The 17,503-nt window shown below is 32.3% G+C and overlaps 1 protein-coding gene across 1 annotated transcript in view; it reads left to right on the top strand.

Annotated features, from left to right (window-relative positions):
• LOC140436192 (uncharacterized) overlaps nt 1-17,503 on the top strand; it is an 821,182-nt gene that overhangs the window by 749,295 nt on the left and 54,384 nt on the right. Inside the window, 2 exon segments of the mRNA XM_072524890.1 lie at nt 8,829-8,862; nt 8,865-8,935. Coding sequence (XP_072380991.1) covers nt 8,829-8,862; nt 8,865-8,935 — 105 coding nt within the window.

The following is a 17,503-nucleotide window of genomic DNA, read 5'->3' as shown; positions in this document are numbered from 1 at the left end:
GGAGAGAAATATCTCCAAAGACAAGAGAGAACCCGAAGAAAAAGGCCGATCAAATTCCAGAAAGGAGATAAAGTCTTAGTGAAGGCACTGAGGGTGTCGAATTTAGAAAATGGTATTTGTGCTAAATTGATGCCGATATTTGAACGTCCATATAGGGTCAATACGGAAAATGGGGTAAATAGTTATGAATTAGCGCACATAGAGACAGGAAATATACGGGGTATTTTTAACATTCACGACATCTATCAATATCATGAATAGATTTTAATAACATAGTGAAATAATTTGATCCTAGAAAACTTTTGTCATTTTTAAAATTTAACAAAGAGTTTTCGGCAGATCAAATGGCGGGGATTTGTTATGATATGTAAAATCGAGAAAATATTGGTTTGTTTAAAAATATTTCAAAGTTCAAAACATTAAAATAATTCAGATAAGTAGGATAATATCCAACAAACATTTTGAAGAAGGAAAGTTATTAAATTCTTGGATTACCTGTACTAAACAAAATGTAAGCTTTGCATAAATTATTTCTTTGTTATACTTGAGTGACCCGCATAAGTTTAAGTGAAATCCAAAGACAATTGAACCGGGTTTTCCAAATACATTAATGCGGTGATTAAAGACAATAGAAGAGATTTTAGAAAGAGGTTTTTGTTAGTTTTTAAGAATTATAGAAAAATATTATTTGTAAATAAGTTTTAAGAAATTGTATAATTATAGGTAAAAATTTGTTTGTTATCGAAATGAAAAAATGGGGGAATTGTGACGAGTTTTGATTGGCGGAGATTGAAAAAGGTGGGATAGGTATGTAGGAATGAAAGTTTAGCGAGATTGAGGAGAGAGAAAAGATAATCAGGAGGTTTTCCAAGTCTGTAAGACAAACAGTGATTGTTCTCTGGCGGTTCCCGAGAAGTAGCAAGCAGTAGTGTTGAATGTTAGTGAGTTTTTGTGGAGTTAGTGTATCTGACAGAAGCTGAAGCAGCAAAATATTGTAAGTCATATTTTCTACTTATATTCCAAGAGTCACTGTTCAAGCCAACGAGAGATTCAGTTTATCGTAAAGAGAAGATATTCCAAGAGTCATTTTTCACCTCGGGCCAACGAGAGATTCAGTTTTCGAGAGGAGAAAGGTTATCATAATTTGAATGATTGTTGCTTTTGAAGGAGATCATTAAGGACGATATACTTGCAACAATCTGTTGTAAGATTGCTGATTACATAGGGAGCGGTTGAGAGGAGATAATATAGTCTACAAGGAACAAGGATTTGGACCACTCATCATCAGAGAGAGATATTTTTGTTTTCTGCAGTTTTTTTCTTTTATTGATAACACAATTTTTACACTTAATTTAGAAAGGATACAAATATTTTGATTAGGAGATTTAGAATGGTTTGGGATTTTGGAGATTTCAGTTAATATTGTTTGTACCATTAATTTTGATTGTTCACGTACGTAGAACAAAATTTTGAGAATCATTATATGAGATTTGTTTATTGAAAATTTGTGAGTGTGAATTATTTCATTATTTTTATTTCAATATATAGGTTAGATCATATGTTTTTTTATATTCCGGTATTCTTTGGACCTTACCTTTCACATGTAATAGCATAGATATTGAAGCACGAATTTTAACCCTGAGATAAAAGAATTAAAAATTGTGATAGAGTCATAATCATATCATTTAAATAATTTTAATTAATCAAAAATTTAATTAGCTAATTATTGCTTGCACACCAAGACTTTAAATATCACAATAATATAAATATATATATATATATATATATATATATATATATATATATATAGTACTTTTACTTAACAATAACTCTGGTTCTTGGGTTTTTACACACAGTAGTCCTTATATATTAATATATTTTTGCTTTGTTGATAAAAATAGAATAGTAAAGTACGTAAATTAAATTATATTTAATAATATAATTAATTAAGTTTAATTTGCGATGAAACTGAAGTTAAGGAAAAATAAAAATACAATATTTACTTCATTTCTAGTAAACGTTTATGTATCATTTATAGTAAATATTGCATAAAAGCCAACCTGTATGAAAAGGTGAATGGATTTTAGGATATATCGGTTTTGTGTAACAAAACTCGATATAAAGGAAACGCTTTTTACATGACACATAAAAAAGCACTTAACGGAATTGGAAATATGCTTTATACTTCATCTGGGATTTATGGTTAGTTTTGTGAGAGTACATGATAAAAGGAGACATTAAGATGAAACTTTTTAAAGCATATGGAGAATGTGCAAGCAAAATCGTACAATTTATACCATATAATTTAACAATATCATTTGGTTGTATAATAGAATACTTTGAACCTTACAAATTCTTTAAGAACGTGTTATCATTAAATCATTTAAATCCCTGTATAATTAAAAAAAGCATAATAACAACGGTCTATTGCTACATATTTTTATTAATTGTCAAAATTTTCAAAAATAATCGACATTGCTAATTTCCTTTATATCGAATACAGGGTGAGTCAAAACACAAGGAAAACTACTTTCTCAGTAATTTTAATTAGAACACCCTGTATTTTATGTCAGTATCGATAAGTACCATTACCATACTTCAGTTTTTATTTATATTTTCTATGTATGTCTAAATTTATTGGTTTTTAAGATATTTTACACTATCCACAACTGGATACACACATACACATAGTTACACATAGTCAAACTAGATGGTCGATGAACGTGTATTGTTGATAACCATGTGCTTGGATTACATTTTTTTTAAAGAAAATCTAAATAGTGATATGTATTTAGATTTTTTAGTAAATAATTTGCCCATATTATTGGAAGACGTTCCACTTCGTATACGTGAACAAATGTGGTTTTTGTATAACGGTGCTCCTGGTCGTCATAATGCATTGATTCAAGGTGAACTTGACGATCACTTTCCTGATAGATGGATTGGAAGAAATGGACCAGTAACGTGACCACCTAGATTTACGAAAAATTAATAAAATGGACTATTTTTTGGGATGGACGTTAAAAATGAAGTTTATGAAATACCTCCAACAACAACTGGTGAGATGAAAGATAAAACACAAAATGTATTTTGAAGTGTAAGTGTACAATGCTTCGTAATGTAAGAGGAACAACTTATGTAATATTAGTTTTTAATTTTACCATAAATGTTGTATTTTGTGTTTGTGATTTTTTCTTGTAAAATTTATAAATAATAATTATATTTCTTTCTTTATTTAGTAAATTTTTACATTAATTACCGGATTAATAATCGGTAATGATGAACTTTCTGTTTCAGACAATTTAGTCATGACTTACTTTAAATTTGTAAACATTTAGATAATATCATAATAAATCTAATAATTTGCTTTAAAAAGTGAAAATATCTGAAAAACTAATAAATTAGTGACATAAAATGCAGGTTATTGTGTATAAAATTACTGAGAAAATAATGTACCTACTTGCGTTAGGACTCACTCTGTATTAAATATACGGAAAAATAGCAATTATTAATCATTTTTGAAACTTTTAAAATTAATAAACAAATTTGGCAGCAACAGCTCATTATTATTATTATTGTGTTATTTTTAATTATACACGGAGTTCAACTTGTTACGATTTTCACAGAAAATTTGTTTTAACTTTGTAAATACCCTGTACAGATTAACAAAATTGTATACTGTTGTGATGGGTTAGTGAAGAAGATTATGAATATGAAATAAAATATAGGGTGTTCTATTTAAAAAAAAACGTAACTTTGGTCTGCCACTATGTTATCCAATACTCTGTAAAAGTCTTACTACTTTTGTAATATAAACGGCAAAATTGCCTACAATTTTCGTTATTAACTTTAATTGCTATCTACTGAGCTGCACCACATTAATTAATTACCCTGTATTTCAAATATTTGTTGCCAAAACTCAAAATAGAAAATTTCATGATATAGATCTAATAACGCAATATACCGTGTTGTAGTTAAGAAAACCAAAGTAACTACACCAAATTTATCTAAAGATGCAGTAGCAGTAAACAAACCAACACACGTTATCAACATTATGAATATTACGAGGAGCACTCCCAAATCACGATTTATAATGTATAAACGTACATAATATCCACCTCATAAACTATATAAATAGACATCGTATACGAAACTCAGCATACCATATCATTTAGTAGTCCCTGTACGCGGAAGAATTGCTATACTTAATTGGACCACTGTTGTTCTAGTGATAATATTTTAGCCAGGGCGTGCGTCAGGGAATTACAGTGCTTGAATTTATTCATTTATATTTATAATAAATGTTATCATTTATATTTTATGATCAGAAGAATAACAAAGATAAAATTAAATTAATAAATGTTAAAATGAGGTTTTCCAACAACATAATATGCGAATTCGTTATTGTAATGCATTGAATTAATAAAATTAAATTAAATATGTAAAAATTGTTTTGAAATTAAATGTAATATCTAATGGCGGTTTCCCACCAAACGGACAAAATAAAAACAAAACAAAACACAAACTCGTATCCAATAAAACAAAATAGCAACTTTTCACAAACTTTACTAAAAACTGGCGTGTTTTTGAGTCCCGAGTTTTTGAAACTCGAGTCTGTTTAGTGGAAACGGTCATTGTGTTTATTAATGGACTACCTCACCTCTGACGTTACAATGGGCGGGGCTTCGAAAACCTTTCTAAACATTTCTACACTAAATACAAGATAGAGCTGCGGTAAGTATAAATAAACCGTCAACAGTATGATTGTACGAGGGGCACTCCCACATCATGATTTTAACGATGTACGATGTATAAACCTATATTTTCCTGTATTATGAAATACATATGAAAATATGAAGTAGACATCGTAGCATAAGTCGTTCACAGGAATAACAGAACTGAAAATAACTGAATAAACATGTTAGAATGAGGTTTTCCAACAACATAATAACGTGAATCCGTTATTGTAATGCACGGAATTAAAATACAATTACATTAAATGTGTAAAAATGTTTTTAACGTAATATTTAAGGTTGAAACGGAGTTGCCACTCGTGAACTGAGCTCTTAATGGCACTCCATTGGTTGGTTTAAGGAAAACGAAATTTCAAAGCAAAAAACCTATGCAAAGGTCAGAAAAATCTTGTCAAAAATAAAAACATTCAACATATCTGAGTAATAAATAAAACAAAAAACTCAAAGTGTAACTTAGGTAATATTTTACTCAGAATCTACCTCGATTGCCTGTGAATACCTTTTTTTTTCTTTACCCATTTCATCTACAATATGCTAACAATAGTGTATTTTTTTTATGTTTATTCACAATAGTCAAAAGCTCGACTTTTAGAACTGAATTGTCAAAACTTTTGATCGCAGCCACTTTTGAATATCCGCTTTCTTCAACTCGGTTGTCGATATTTATTAAACGGGGAGTATATAACGAATATATTAAGATAGAAAAAAACATGGCGACTACCAAAATGGCACTACACAGGATCTTAATTATATAGAACGTATAGTTATGTACGAGTTATCATAAGGCACTATGAATGAAAATAAATTTACTATAGACAAATTTTGATTTATTGACTTAAGGAAGGCCTCTGGCTAAGTTCAAAATAAACAACTGATCGAAACCTAACTTGCGACATAGCAAATGAAAAGGGACGATATAACGAATCTATTAAGATATGTAATTGATTTTCTATCTTAATATATTCGTTATATCTTTCCCTTTCATTTTCTATATCGCGTGATAGGATTTGATCAGTTGTTTATTTTGTACTCAGCCAGAAGCCTTCTTAGTCAATAAATCAAAATTTGGCATACGGTTTTGCTTTCGTATTAAATTATTAAATGTATACAGCATGTTCAGCAGAAAGTCGAACAAAAGATGAGGGATCTTGACAATATCATTGAGACTCAAGTTGCACTGATAATTACGTAGTTAATGAGAGCAGCACGTCAGACTCTGATTATGAATAAAATATTAATTTACACTGTGAGTTTTTTGTTTTATTTATTAGTCAGATATGTAGAATGTTTTTATTTTTGACGAATGATTTTCTCGGACATTTGCATAGGTTTTTGTTGAAACTTCGTTTTCCTAAAAAACGAATGGGGTGCGATTAAGAGCTCAGTTCATGACTGGCAGCCCCGTTTAAACCGGAAGCTCTTAGATATTAATACTCATAATTTCAACGCAATTTAAGAAGTTTTTACTTCTGGAGGCACTTCTCCAAGTGCGCCTTATTTTTTTTTAATACAAAATTTTCGTTTATGAAAACATTTTAAGTTAAGGTATATCTGTATTCAAATTTACGAAAATTTATATAAAATGAGATTTCAATTTCTGGTAACATTTGTAATCTGGATCACGTGAGTTTTATTGTTTTTCAAATAAAAACTGACAACATAATAATAAGTTACTTCTTTTGAGGCGAACTAACACACAATTTACTTTAAAAAATAAGTGTATTTGATGTTTCGATTTCGATCGTTTAAGTGTCAAAACAACGTTGCAATTACTGCTTTATTATTTTTGTCAAACCATAAGTTTCTTTTTATTTTACAGTAATGAAGCTAATTTTGAATTTCCTTGAAAATAATACTAACATTGTATATTTTTTCTTCGTTGTTCATAGTAAACAAATATTTAATTTTACATACTGTTTTATTAATTTGATAGGAAATATGAAAGCAAAACCGCACGCCTATGGAGTCTTACGTAGCATAGCCTGGTTTTGTTTACTTTTACTGCACGTCGAATTTGAATGAGGTGTAATGAAATACGAAAATGGTAAATCTGGCAACATTGCAAGAATCAAGTGTCAAATCTCCATATTGCACAATAGGTGTACCCTAATTTTTATACAGTTCGTACCATCTATTTTATAGACTTTTGGTCCTCTTTATACATATGGTATATACACTGCGATGCAAAATTAACGCATAATTTTATAATTTTAAAAACGCTGTTAAATCAAATCATTTTATCGTTTCGATTTTTGTGCTAATATATTATTGTTACCCCCGGTATATTGTAAAATTATCGAAAGAACGGTAAAAATCGCTGATGTTTGTACTATTTTTTGCAAAAAAATTATAAACATGCTAATTGTGCTTCATTTTATTTCGAATTTAGTTGGGTTGGATTACGTTGTGCTGATAGATAAAAGGGATTTTCAAGTTTATTAAGTGTTTTTTCTTTGAAATGAACCACCAGCAGCAAGAAAATCGAAATTTGTCAGAAAGTGACTGTTTTAGAATCGTTACTCTTCGCGAAGAATCAAGTAGAACTCGCTGAACATTTTAACGTCACCCAGTCAACCATTTCAAGAGTGTACTGGAAGTAACTCGAGAAGACCCGGTCAAGGCCGTAGAAGGGTTACAACTCCTCATCAAGACCGGTTCTTGATATTTCGTACACAGAGACAAAGGTTTATTACCAGTACTTCTCTACAAAATGAATTTTTGGATCGTTATAACTTTAGAATCAGCCAAAATACGATTAGAAAAAGGCTGGCCGAAAACGACCTACACCCTGGAAGAGCACCAATTGGACCATTATTGACCAGAGACCATAGTAGGCAAAGATTGCATTTTGCTCGTGAACATTATGATTGGAATAATGACGATTGGGAAGAATATTGTTCACCGATGAATCCAGGTACTGTCTTTTTTCTGATGACAGGAGAAACTGAGTGTATAGAAAGCCTGCGGAACGCTACGCACAGTGTAACACCGTAGGGACTGTACAGTATGGCGGCGGCTCGGTAATGGTATGGGGTGGGATTAATTTAGAGGCTCGTACGGAAATAGTTAGAATAGATCACGGTCGGCTTACATCCCAGAGGTATATAACAGACATTTTAGAAGAGCATGTCATGTCATTTGCACCATTTATTGGGGATAATTTCATGCTTATGCAAGATAGTGCCAGGCCACACACGGCAAGAATTGTGCAGCAGTATCGTCAGGAGGTTGAAATTCCTGCCATAGATTTGCCTGCGAGAAGTCCGGACCTCAACCAATAGAACAGGTTTGGGACATAATAGGCAGACGACTACGAGAACTACCTAATGCACCACATTAGATGAACTGTTTTTGCGGTTGGTTGAAATTTCGAATCAAATTGATCAAGAAGAAATCAGAACGATTATTCTCAGTATAAGAAATCGTTGTCAAGCAGTAATAGATGCCAGAGGAGGCAATACTCGATACAAGTACACGGTACTAGTATTTTCTTTAACTTTAAAAATTTCAATTTCGTCATTAAATTATAATGTTAGTTTGTTTAGATCAGTTGTTTGTTTAGATATTTAGATTTATGATGTTATATTGTTAATTTTAATACATTTTTTGTAAAAAAAGAAAAGTTTTTATTTAACATGTTCTAAAACGACCATAAATCAGAGAAGAACAAACAAAAATTTTTCCGTTACAACTCAAAGTAAGAATTTTAAAATTATGCGGTAATTTTGGAGCGCAGTGTATATTATAAAATATAAAAGTATTTATTTGGTTAGACTGAAGTTCATATCACTTTCTTCATAATTTCATTATCAATGTGTACTGTTCGATTAGGCGAAATATTTGGAGCGTAAAATAAATATAACCCCGCTTGTAATTTTTTTATAAAGAGAAAAATGGGCCAATAAAGACATGAGCTTTTTACCGATTCATATTTATATATTTGCATACTTGGTATTTATTTAACCAGAATGAATTCAAAAAGTGTATTATTTGTTTTTTTAGCATTTTAGCTTTAATTAATTGCTTTAAATTTTAATATTTTTATATTTATAAATAAACGCTTTCTTGTTTCAGGAGAATATTTCTCTAATAATCCCGTGGGTTGTTGGATTATTACTTTTATGGCTTTAGAAGCAGTTTCCATGGTTTATTCGAACGTCCTGAGGGATCATGTAAATAAGGTAAGAACGTCTTTCTTATTTTTAGGTGTTGTCAATTTGACTAGAAATGATTTTTTTGCTTTACACTAATAAATACAATTTACTAAAAATTTAGTCTTGGCTGAGGTTGTTTTAAGATCATTTTCTGGTTATTTTATTATATCGCCATTCCATTTAATTTTATATCTGCTCTATTCTATATTTGGTATCTATAAGAAATAAATTTGGGTGTCTTAAAATCACTTGGACACATTGATTGGTAGTTTTAGTTACAAATTTATGCAATAGATTATGTTTTATACCGAGTGTCATGTAGCAGTGGGCAATACCAACTTTCTTATTTCAAATACAACACCCTATTTGATTTTTGGTTTACTCCGAATATTCTAGACATATTGCATGTACCATATTCTATGCGTATCTTTAAGTATTTCAGAAATATTAAGTATTTTCATTTATTGCAACAGGTAACACTAAATAAAAAAAATTATCTAGTAGCGAGATTTCCTACAACACACTGAAAAACTAATAAATAAGACTGTTTATTTCTCGATAATGTAAAATAAACAAAAAATTTATTAATGTGAATGTTGGAGATATTCAAAATGCTCGCCGAGAACGTCTTGGCAACGTCTTTCTAAGTCAGCTAAGTCAAGGGGTTTAGTTTTGAATTCAATATTTTTTAAATGCCTCTATAAGAATCAGTCTAATGGCGTCAGATCAGGATATCGTGCTGTCCATTCCATCAATCCTCGTCTCCCTATCCACTAATTTGAAAATATTCGGTGGAGGTACTGCGGAACATTGATTTGGAAATGGGGTGGTGCTCCATTTTGCTGAAAGTATATCATATTCACTAAAACTTGTGGGCTTGCTGGAACAGAATATAAGTTTGTAAAAGTTGGTATGATATTATATCTATTATATCGGAGAAGTGCTAAATAATTATCGCCATTTAAGTTGCCGTCGCGTCGATAAAAAAGGGACCTATGATATGATCACCAACAATGCCGCCCGTACAATAACCTTTTCAAGATATTGTGTATGTTCTCTCATCTAATGAAAATTTCCATAGACAAATAGCGGCAATTCTGACGATTGGCATGCCGGAAAATGTAAAGGTACACTTATTAGAAAACAAAACATGGTCTACATTGTTTACATTGGATTACATTGTTATTTAATATTGTCATAATTTTTTCACAAAAATACGTTCTACTATAAAAAACGCGAATTCCATGAGTTATAGGTTATAGGGATGCATTTTATTTTGTTTTAATGTTAGAATAATCGATACTGATATAATATACTGGGTTACTGGGGATGTTTTTTACTAAAAGTATGTGGGTTTTTCTCAAACTCAAGTATAATATCCAATTTTGCATCATAATTTATTGGATTATCAACTGCTTTTTTATCTGCATTGATTACATATCTGGTCAATTCAAATAACACAGGAATTAAAATAGGGTGGTGAGTTAGCATTATCATCAGCAGAACCAAAACAACAGGTGAGAATACATATTCTTCTTCTTAACATGCCATACACCAAAGTGCGTAGGCGACTATCTCATTACTAGAATTCTGTTCTTGGCGGCGTGACACAGCTCGACTGTATTGTGTATTTCTGTCCATTCTTTAATATTCCTTAACCAGGATAATTGTTTGCGGCCGGCTCCTCTCCTACCTTCGATCTTCCCTTGTAGGATTAACTGTGGTATTTCATATTTTGCTCCTCTCAATATGTGCCCAAGGTAACCTATCTTGCGTTTTTTAATTAATTCAAAGAGTTTTCTTTCCACGCCGGCTCTCTTAAGGACGTCGTCGTTTCGAACTCTATCCACCCAAGGTATGACTATCTATTCTTCTCAATGACCACATCTCAAATGCTTCAAGTTTGTTGATAGATGTTTTTTTTCAAAGTCCACGTTTCCATGCCATAAAGCAAGATGAACCATATGTAGCACTTGACCATTCTGTAGCGGATTTCGAAATTTAGGTTTTGATTACATAGGAGCGGTCTGAATTTCACAAAAGCTTGTCTTGCCATTTGTATTCTGGGTTTTATCTCTTGTTGTGGATCCGGTTGGTCATTGATTGTGGTGCCAAGGTATTTAAAAGTTTTCACGCGTTTTATGCGATCGTCACCTATGCATATTATCGGGTTTTCTATAGGGTTTCTGCTAATGACCATATATTTCGTTTTCAAAATGTTGATTTTGAGGCCATATTTTTTACCTATGCTATTCACCCTATCAAGTAATAACTGCTGATCTTCCAAATTATCAGTATTTTTATTATCAGTAGCTATTATTATCAGTATCCAAACAATCACTGTATCGTCCGCATAGCGTAGGTTGCTAATTGGTATGCCGTTCACCTTAATGCCTGATTCCATGTCTTCTAATGCTTCCGCAAATATATTTTCAACATATAAATTAAAAAGCATCGGAGAGAGTATGCAGCCTTGGCGGACACCTTTCCGGGTTTCAAATTCATCCGTATATTGGTCTTGATCAATCCTCACGTTTGCCATTTGGTTCCAGTAGTTCCATCATGATATCATGTTTAACATTGTCAAATGCCTTCTCGTAGTCGATGAAGGTGAGGTAGACATCTTTTCGTTGATCTAAACAGTTTTGTAGTAAGGTGTTCAAACATAAAATTGCCTCTCTAGTTCCTAGTCCTCCATTAAAACCGAGTTGTGTTGACCCGCTAAGTTCTTCTAGTATCTTGTACATATGAGAATACATATACGAAACTTAAATTACAGGCTAAACAAATAGTTCTGTTAATAAACACAAAAAAGACTAACATCCTAGTACAAAGTCAATCGAAGAGAGCAACACAACTCTACCTGACCGTTGCCAACTTGGAAAAAATAAATAACTTTATCTATTTAGGATTCAACATTACAAAGGTCAATATTGACGATGCAGAGCTAAGGTACAATTATAAATTATAGGTATATCATGTATGTAATCAAGTAAAATTATGAAATAGATAATATATATCAAAAACCATCTTTATCTCAATGTGTCCTAGCATGGGCAGGCCATGTATTTAGGATGAAAGAAAACAGACCTTCAAAAAACTGTTGAATGCAAGAATACAAAAGAAGAGACCTATTGGAAGACCAAGAAAGCGAAGGATGATGTGGATGACGATGCAAAAAATCTCCTTGGCAGTCGATCGTGGATGAGAAGCGCCACAGACCATAACGAATGGAGAGGTTTGCTGAGAGAGGCCATGGCTCAAATTGGGCTGCAGAGTTATAGGATGGATGGGATTGAGTCACAATAATTTATTGTAGTAAAAAAATTACATTTTTAACTAAAAAATGTTCACTCCAGAAATTGTTTCCAAAAAAGATTATTTAAGAAATTTGTTGAAAATAATGTGTAACCGTCAAAGTTATTGTTATGTTATGTCTTACTAAGGTTATGATATGTTAACTGGAGTAGAATGACTCTCTCAGAAATAGGTGTAAATTTTTTGACATATTTTTTATATTGTGTGGCAACCAAAATACCGACTCCATTTTAAAGTTAGTGTTCCATTTTCTATTTTATGTGTATTCCGGAACTTGTCCATCGGACTTCGCTAAGTCTTATTATTTGTATATAAAAGCTTTTCATTTTTTGAATGGCATTATCTAATTTTCTTCATTGGTAACGAGTTTTAATATTCCATGTGCATAGCAAATTTGAGATATCACATTGTCCATTTCTACATCGTTTTCCGCCATAGTGACTTTCTAGGCTTTCTAGGGATATACATAGGAATTTTAATGTAGTAGTTTCCCCTTGCCTTTAATATCATTATGCCATTGACGAAATTGTTTGGGTCATTCACCTTTGAGGCCGATTTCTCAACTCCAGGACAAAAGGGTGCCCTGTCACTTACCAACTCATCTGTCCGAAGTTGTTGGTCAGTAAGTAGGCCATTGTTTATACCCTCACTTTAGCCTACAGACCAATGCAGTTTCCTGAAGTGTAATAGGTGGAGCCATAAGTGAGAGTCAAATGTCTTATGACATAATGGATACCAGTTATAGATGTGGTCGTTCCAACAAAAGGTTCTACCTCTATAACACAACTCTACACCCTTTCCTATAAAGTTCTATACTCTACACCTTTACACCCAAATTTGCCAATCTTTAAGGTACTAGCTACAGCTGAGATACAAAAATGTACAAAAGTCAAAAGGGAAATCAGGTAAGGAGACACGTTATCTCCCAAACTCTCTACGGCAGTTCTGAAACATGCTTTTAAAAAATTAAAGTGGAAACCAAAGCAATCAATATCGATGACAAAATGCTCTCTCACATTCGATTTGTGAACGACATTGTTCTGATAACAGATAACTTAAAAGATATTGAAACTATGCTTACTGAAATAGATGCTGCTTGTAATGAAGTTAGTTTAAACATAAGTTTTTAAAAGACACAGTACATGACAAATATGGTCCCAAGCAAAAAAGTCAAAAGTCGACTGCAACGAAATAGGAATATTCCATAAATATAAATACTTAAGTCATGAAATCTGCAAAGAAGAATCACTTTAGCATGAACCGCATATAAAGCTCTATCAGATATCTTTAAGAGCAACTTGCCAGATTATTTTAAAAAAGAAGACGTTCGACCAATGTGTGCTTCCAGTAATAACTTACAGCACCGAAACACTTTTCTTAACCCAAGATACGGCAACTAAACTGAGAGTAGCCCAAAGACGAATGGAACGCTCGCTACTTGAACTGACTCTCAGAGCAGAGTTAGAAACCAAAAAATAAGAATAGGGACAGGCGTCACAGATGTCATAGAGCGTATAGCATGGCTGAAGTGGGACGGGGCGGGCTATGTGGCCAGAATGAATGACGGACGGTGGACCCAAGAATTACACTGTGAAGACTACGAGCTGACAAAAGAAGCAGAGGTAGACTCAAGGAAGCTCAGGACTCAGGACAAGACCGACAAAATCTGATAGAAATTAGGGAAAAAAGTATAGATTAGAAGGCTAAAAAAATGCATATTTTCAAAAAAAAATTCTCAGCTCCTCTATTAGATACGAACATGATATTTTTTTAAATATTACTTTATCTCTGATTTAAACAAAAAAAAAATTATTTTCAATAAATTGCCCGTTTTCTAAAGGGCGCCTAAGTAAATACCTCAAAAAAGGGGTCCAATGGGGATCACTAATTTTCAGAATTGGTACATCTTAAACCAAAAATTCAAACGGGATTACTTATAGAAAGTGCACTTGCAAGATAATCAACCATTTTTAATCGAAAATTAACATTAAGAAACAAAATGGACATTTGAAGAAAAAGTTGAAAATATAAATTTTATTATTACTAATTTTTGCCTAACAAAAATTAATTTTTTTTACTTTTTTTTTCTAAAAAGTGATTAATTGTCTTGAAAGGGCGCTTTCTTTAGTAAGTAATTCAGTTTTATTCAGATGTGCCAATCCTGAGAATTAGTGTCCGCCATCGGACACCTTTTTGTGAAGTTAACTGAGTTGACCTCTATCTAGCGCCGTCTTTTTAATTTATAGGAATTAAAAAAATTTTTTGCTTTAAATCAAAATTAAAATAATAAAAATTATATTCGATTCTAATATTTCATGCTCCTATCTAATAAAGGAGCTGAGAATATTTTTTTAAATATTCATTTTTTTAGCTTTCTAATCTGTACTAGTACCTTAATTAACCTTAACCTTAATTTATATGTGTTTAAGGATTTTTTCTCAAATATAAATAACATCTGGGTTGCTTCTTTCCAATCAAACTTTATACAGTTGATTAACGTTTCGTTTAATAACAATAAATATCCTTAACGGCTATATAACCTCGAAAGTGTTTATTCAACGCCTACGTTAACGCAATAATTTTTTTAAATCGAATGGCTTTATTGGTTTTTTCCTCCATACTATCCCCTATAGAGACATAATCTACAAGCCACTTACAACGAACGGTTGTTATGTCCCATAAACTTCGGGATTTTATTAGGGACTTGTTAATAAAAACGCTCTTATTTTCGCAGGAATCCAGACATGGATATACACAGCTATAATAAATTTGATTTTTTAAAAATAAATTGACATTATATGAGTTCCATATGTCCTTGTTTTATTGCAGACAGTTTACTGTACAGGGTAATGTGATAAAGCTTAGTAGCCCGTTCAATAAACACCCAATTTTGAAAAAACCCAAAAAAAGAATAAATTAAGAATGAAAATTTGAGAATAGATAGTTAAAAGTGTTTGTTATCAAAAAAAGTCTGATAGTAACCAGACAAAGAGAAGAGAAGAAAAGAAAATACACAGAATGAAGAAACGAAACCACTTAAAAAAGGAACTTCAATATATAGAAAACCTCAACAGAGAGAAAGAATTCAGAACATTCTATAAGAAAGTTAACATCAACAGAAAAGAATTTAAGGCAAACACAAATCAATGTAGAAGTTTAAATGGCGATCTCTTAACAACAAGAACAGACGTACTAAACCGATGGACGGAATATTTTAACCAGATACTTAATATAGAGGAAGAAGAAAACCCGGAAGACGAAAGCTGCGAGGTAAGCGGAGCAGACGAGAGGGAGGAGGATCCACCAACGATCCTGGAAGTTAAAGACGCTGTAAACAAACTAGCCAGAAACAAATCACCCGGAATAGATAATCTCCCAGCGGAATTATATAAAGAAGGTGGCCACGATATCATAATAGCCCTACAGCAGCTTATAAAAGAAATATGGATACAGAAGTCCCTTCCCAATGATTGGAATATTGGAATACTTTGCACCATACACAAAAAGGGTGATATCTTTGAATGCTCTAACTATCGAGGAATTACGCTCCTAAATGCAGCGTATAAAATATTCTCCAATATACTATGCCATCGTATGGCACCATATGCAGAGCGAATAATAGGACAATACCAGGCTGGTTTCAGAGGTGGTAAATCAACAATTCATCAGATTTCAACCCTAAGACAAATTCTAGAGAAAACACTGGAATACGGTGTAGACACGCACCACATATTTATAGACTACAAGGCAGCCTACGACTCTGTAAATAGAAGAGAATTGTTTAGAGCAATGATAGACCTAGGAGTACCAAATCAGTTGGTAAGTTTAACCAAACTAACCCTTGAAAAAGTTGAATGCAAAGTACGAATCCAGGGGGAACTCTCTGAACCTTTTAAAACAAATAACGGACTACGTCAGGGAGACCCACTCTCCTGTATACTATTCAATCTAGCTTTGGAAAAAGTAATACGTACGTCACAAATCACAACTACCGGTTCAATATATAACAAATCTGTGCAAATCTTAGCATATGCTGATGATATCAATATTGTTGGGAGAACGGAAAACGCAGCACGAGAGGCGTACGTAGCATTAAAGGAAGCGGCTACAAAAATGGGTTTAATAATAAACACCAACAAAACAAAATACATGAAAATAGGTACGCAACCACAAACACTACGGCCACTTGTTATAGAAAATGACGTCATCGAAGCAGTTAACGAATTTGTATACCTGGGAACGCTCGTCAATACTGAAAATGACACTACCGCAGAGATAAACCGCAGAATTTGCACGGCTAATAGATGCTATTTTGGGCTTAATCTCCTTTTTAAATCTACAGTTATATCAAGAAATACAAAAGTAAAACTCTACAAAACAATAATACGCCCAGTCCTAACATATGGTTCAGAAACCTGGACTTTAACAAAAAGTAATGAAAACATGTTAGGATGTTTCGAAAGAAAAATACTAAGGCGCATCTATGGAGCGGTAAATGAAAATGGTGTCTGGAGAAGACGATACAACTTCGAACTCTATAGGATATACCAGGAACCAGATATCGTAAAACACATAAAGATAGGACGTCTAAGGTGGGTAGGCCATGTTATGCGGATGGAGCAAACCGACCCAGCTAGAAAAACGCTCCTTGATAGACCTATTGGTCAAAGAAGAAGAGGAAGACCCAGAACAAGATTCCTAGATAACATCGATGAAGACATGAGAAATATGGAAATACGTGCTTGGCGGAGGAAGGCGATGGATAGGGACGACTGGAGAAAAATTCTTGGGGAGGCTAGGACCCACACAGGGTTGTAAAGCCAAAATGATGATGGTTATCAAAAAAAGTTTACAATTCTAAAGTTTACAAACTCCATTATGCAAAAATTTTAGAAAAAGGATTGACTTTTCATAAATTCGGCTGTATTTAATAAAAAAATTAAACAAAAAATAATTTTTTAAAAGAAAAATTATTGGCACGACTTTACCTTAAAAATCTGTCTAAAATTTTTTTTATAGCTTTAGTAGTATCTGAGATATAGCCCCTTTTTTACACTCCTACCTGGTTGCAGTGCGTGCACACATAAAGTAATATTTGAATAACTTAAATGTAAATTAATATTTTACTGAATTAAAAAATTTATAATTAAAAAAATTATTTAAATATATAAACAAATAAACTGAAAATAAACAATTATTTTTCACAAATCGTTAGGCATCTTCTACTGAGTACTTAGTACATTTTTCAATACATTATGTACTTAGTACATTATGTAA

The sequence above is a fragment of the Diabrotica undecimpunctata genome, chromosome 3 (assembly GCF_040954645.1).
Source record: "Diabrotica undecimpunctata isolate CICGRU chromosome 3, icDiaUnde3, whole genome shotgun sequence".
NCBI lineage: Eukaryota > Metazoa > Arthropoda > Insecta > Coleoptera > Chrysomelidae > Diabrotica > Diabrotica undecimpunctata.
This window is presented reverse-complemented; position numbering and strand designations above follow the sequence as displayed.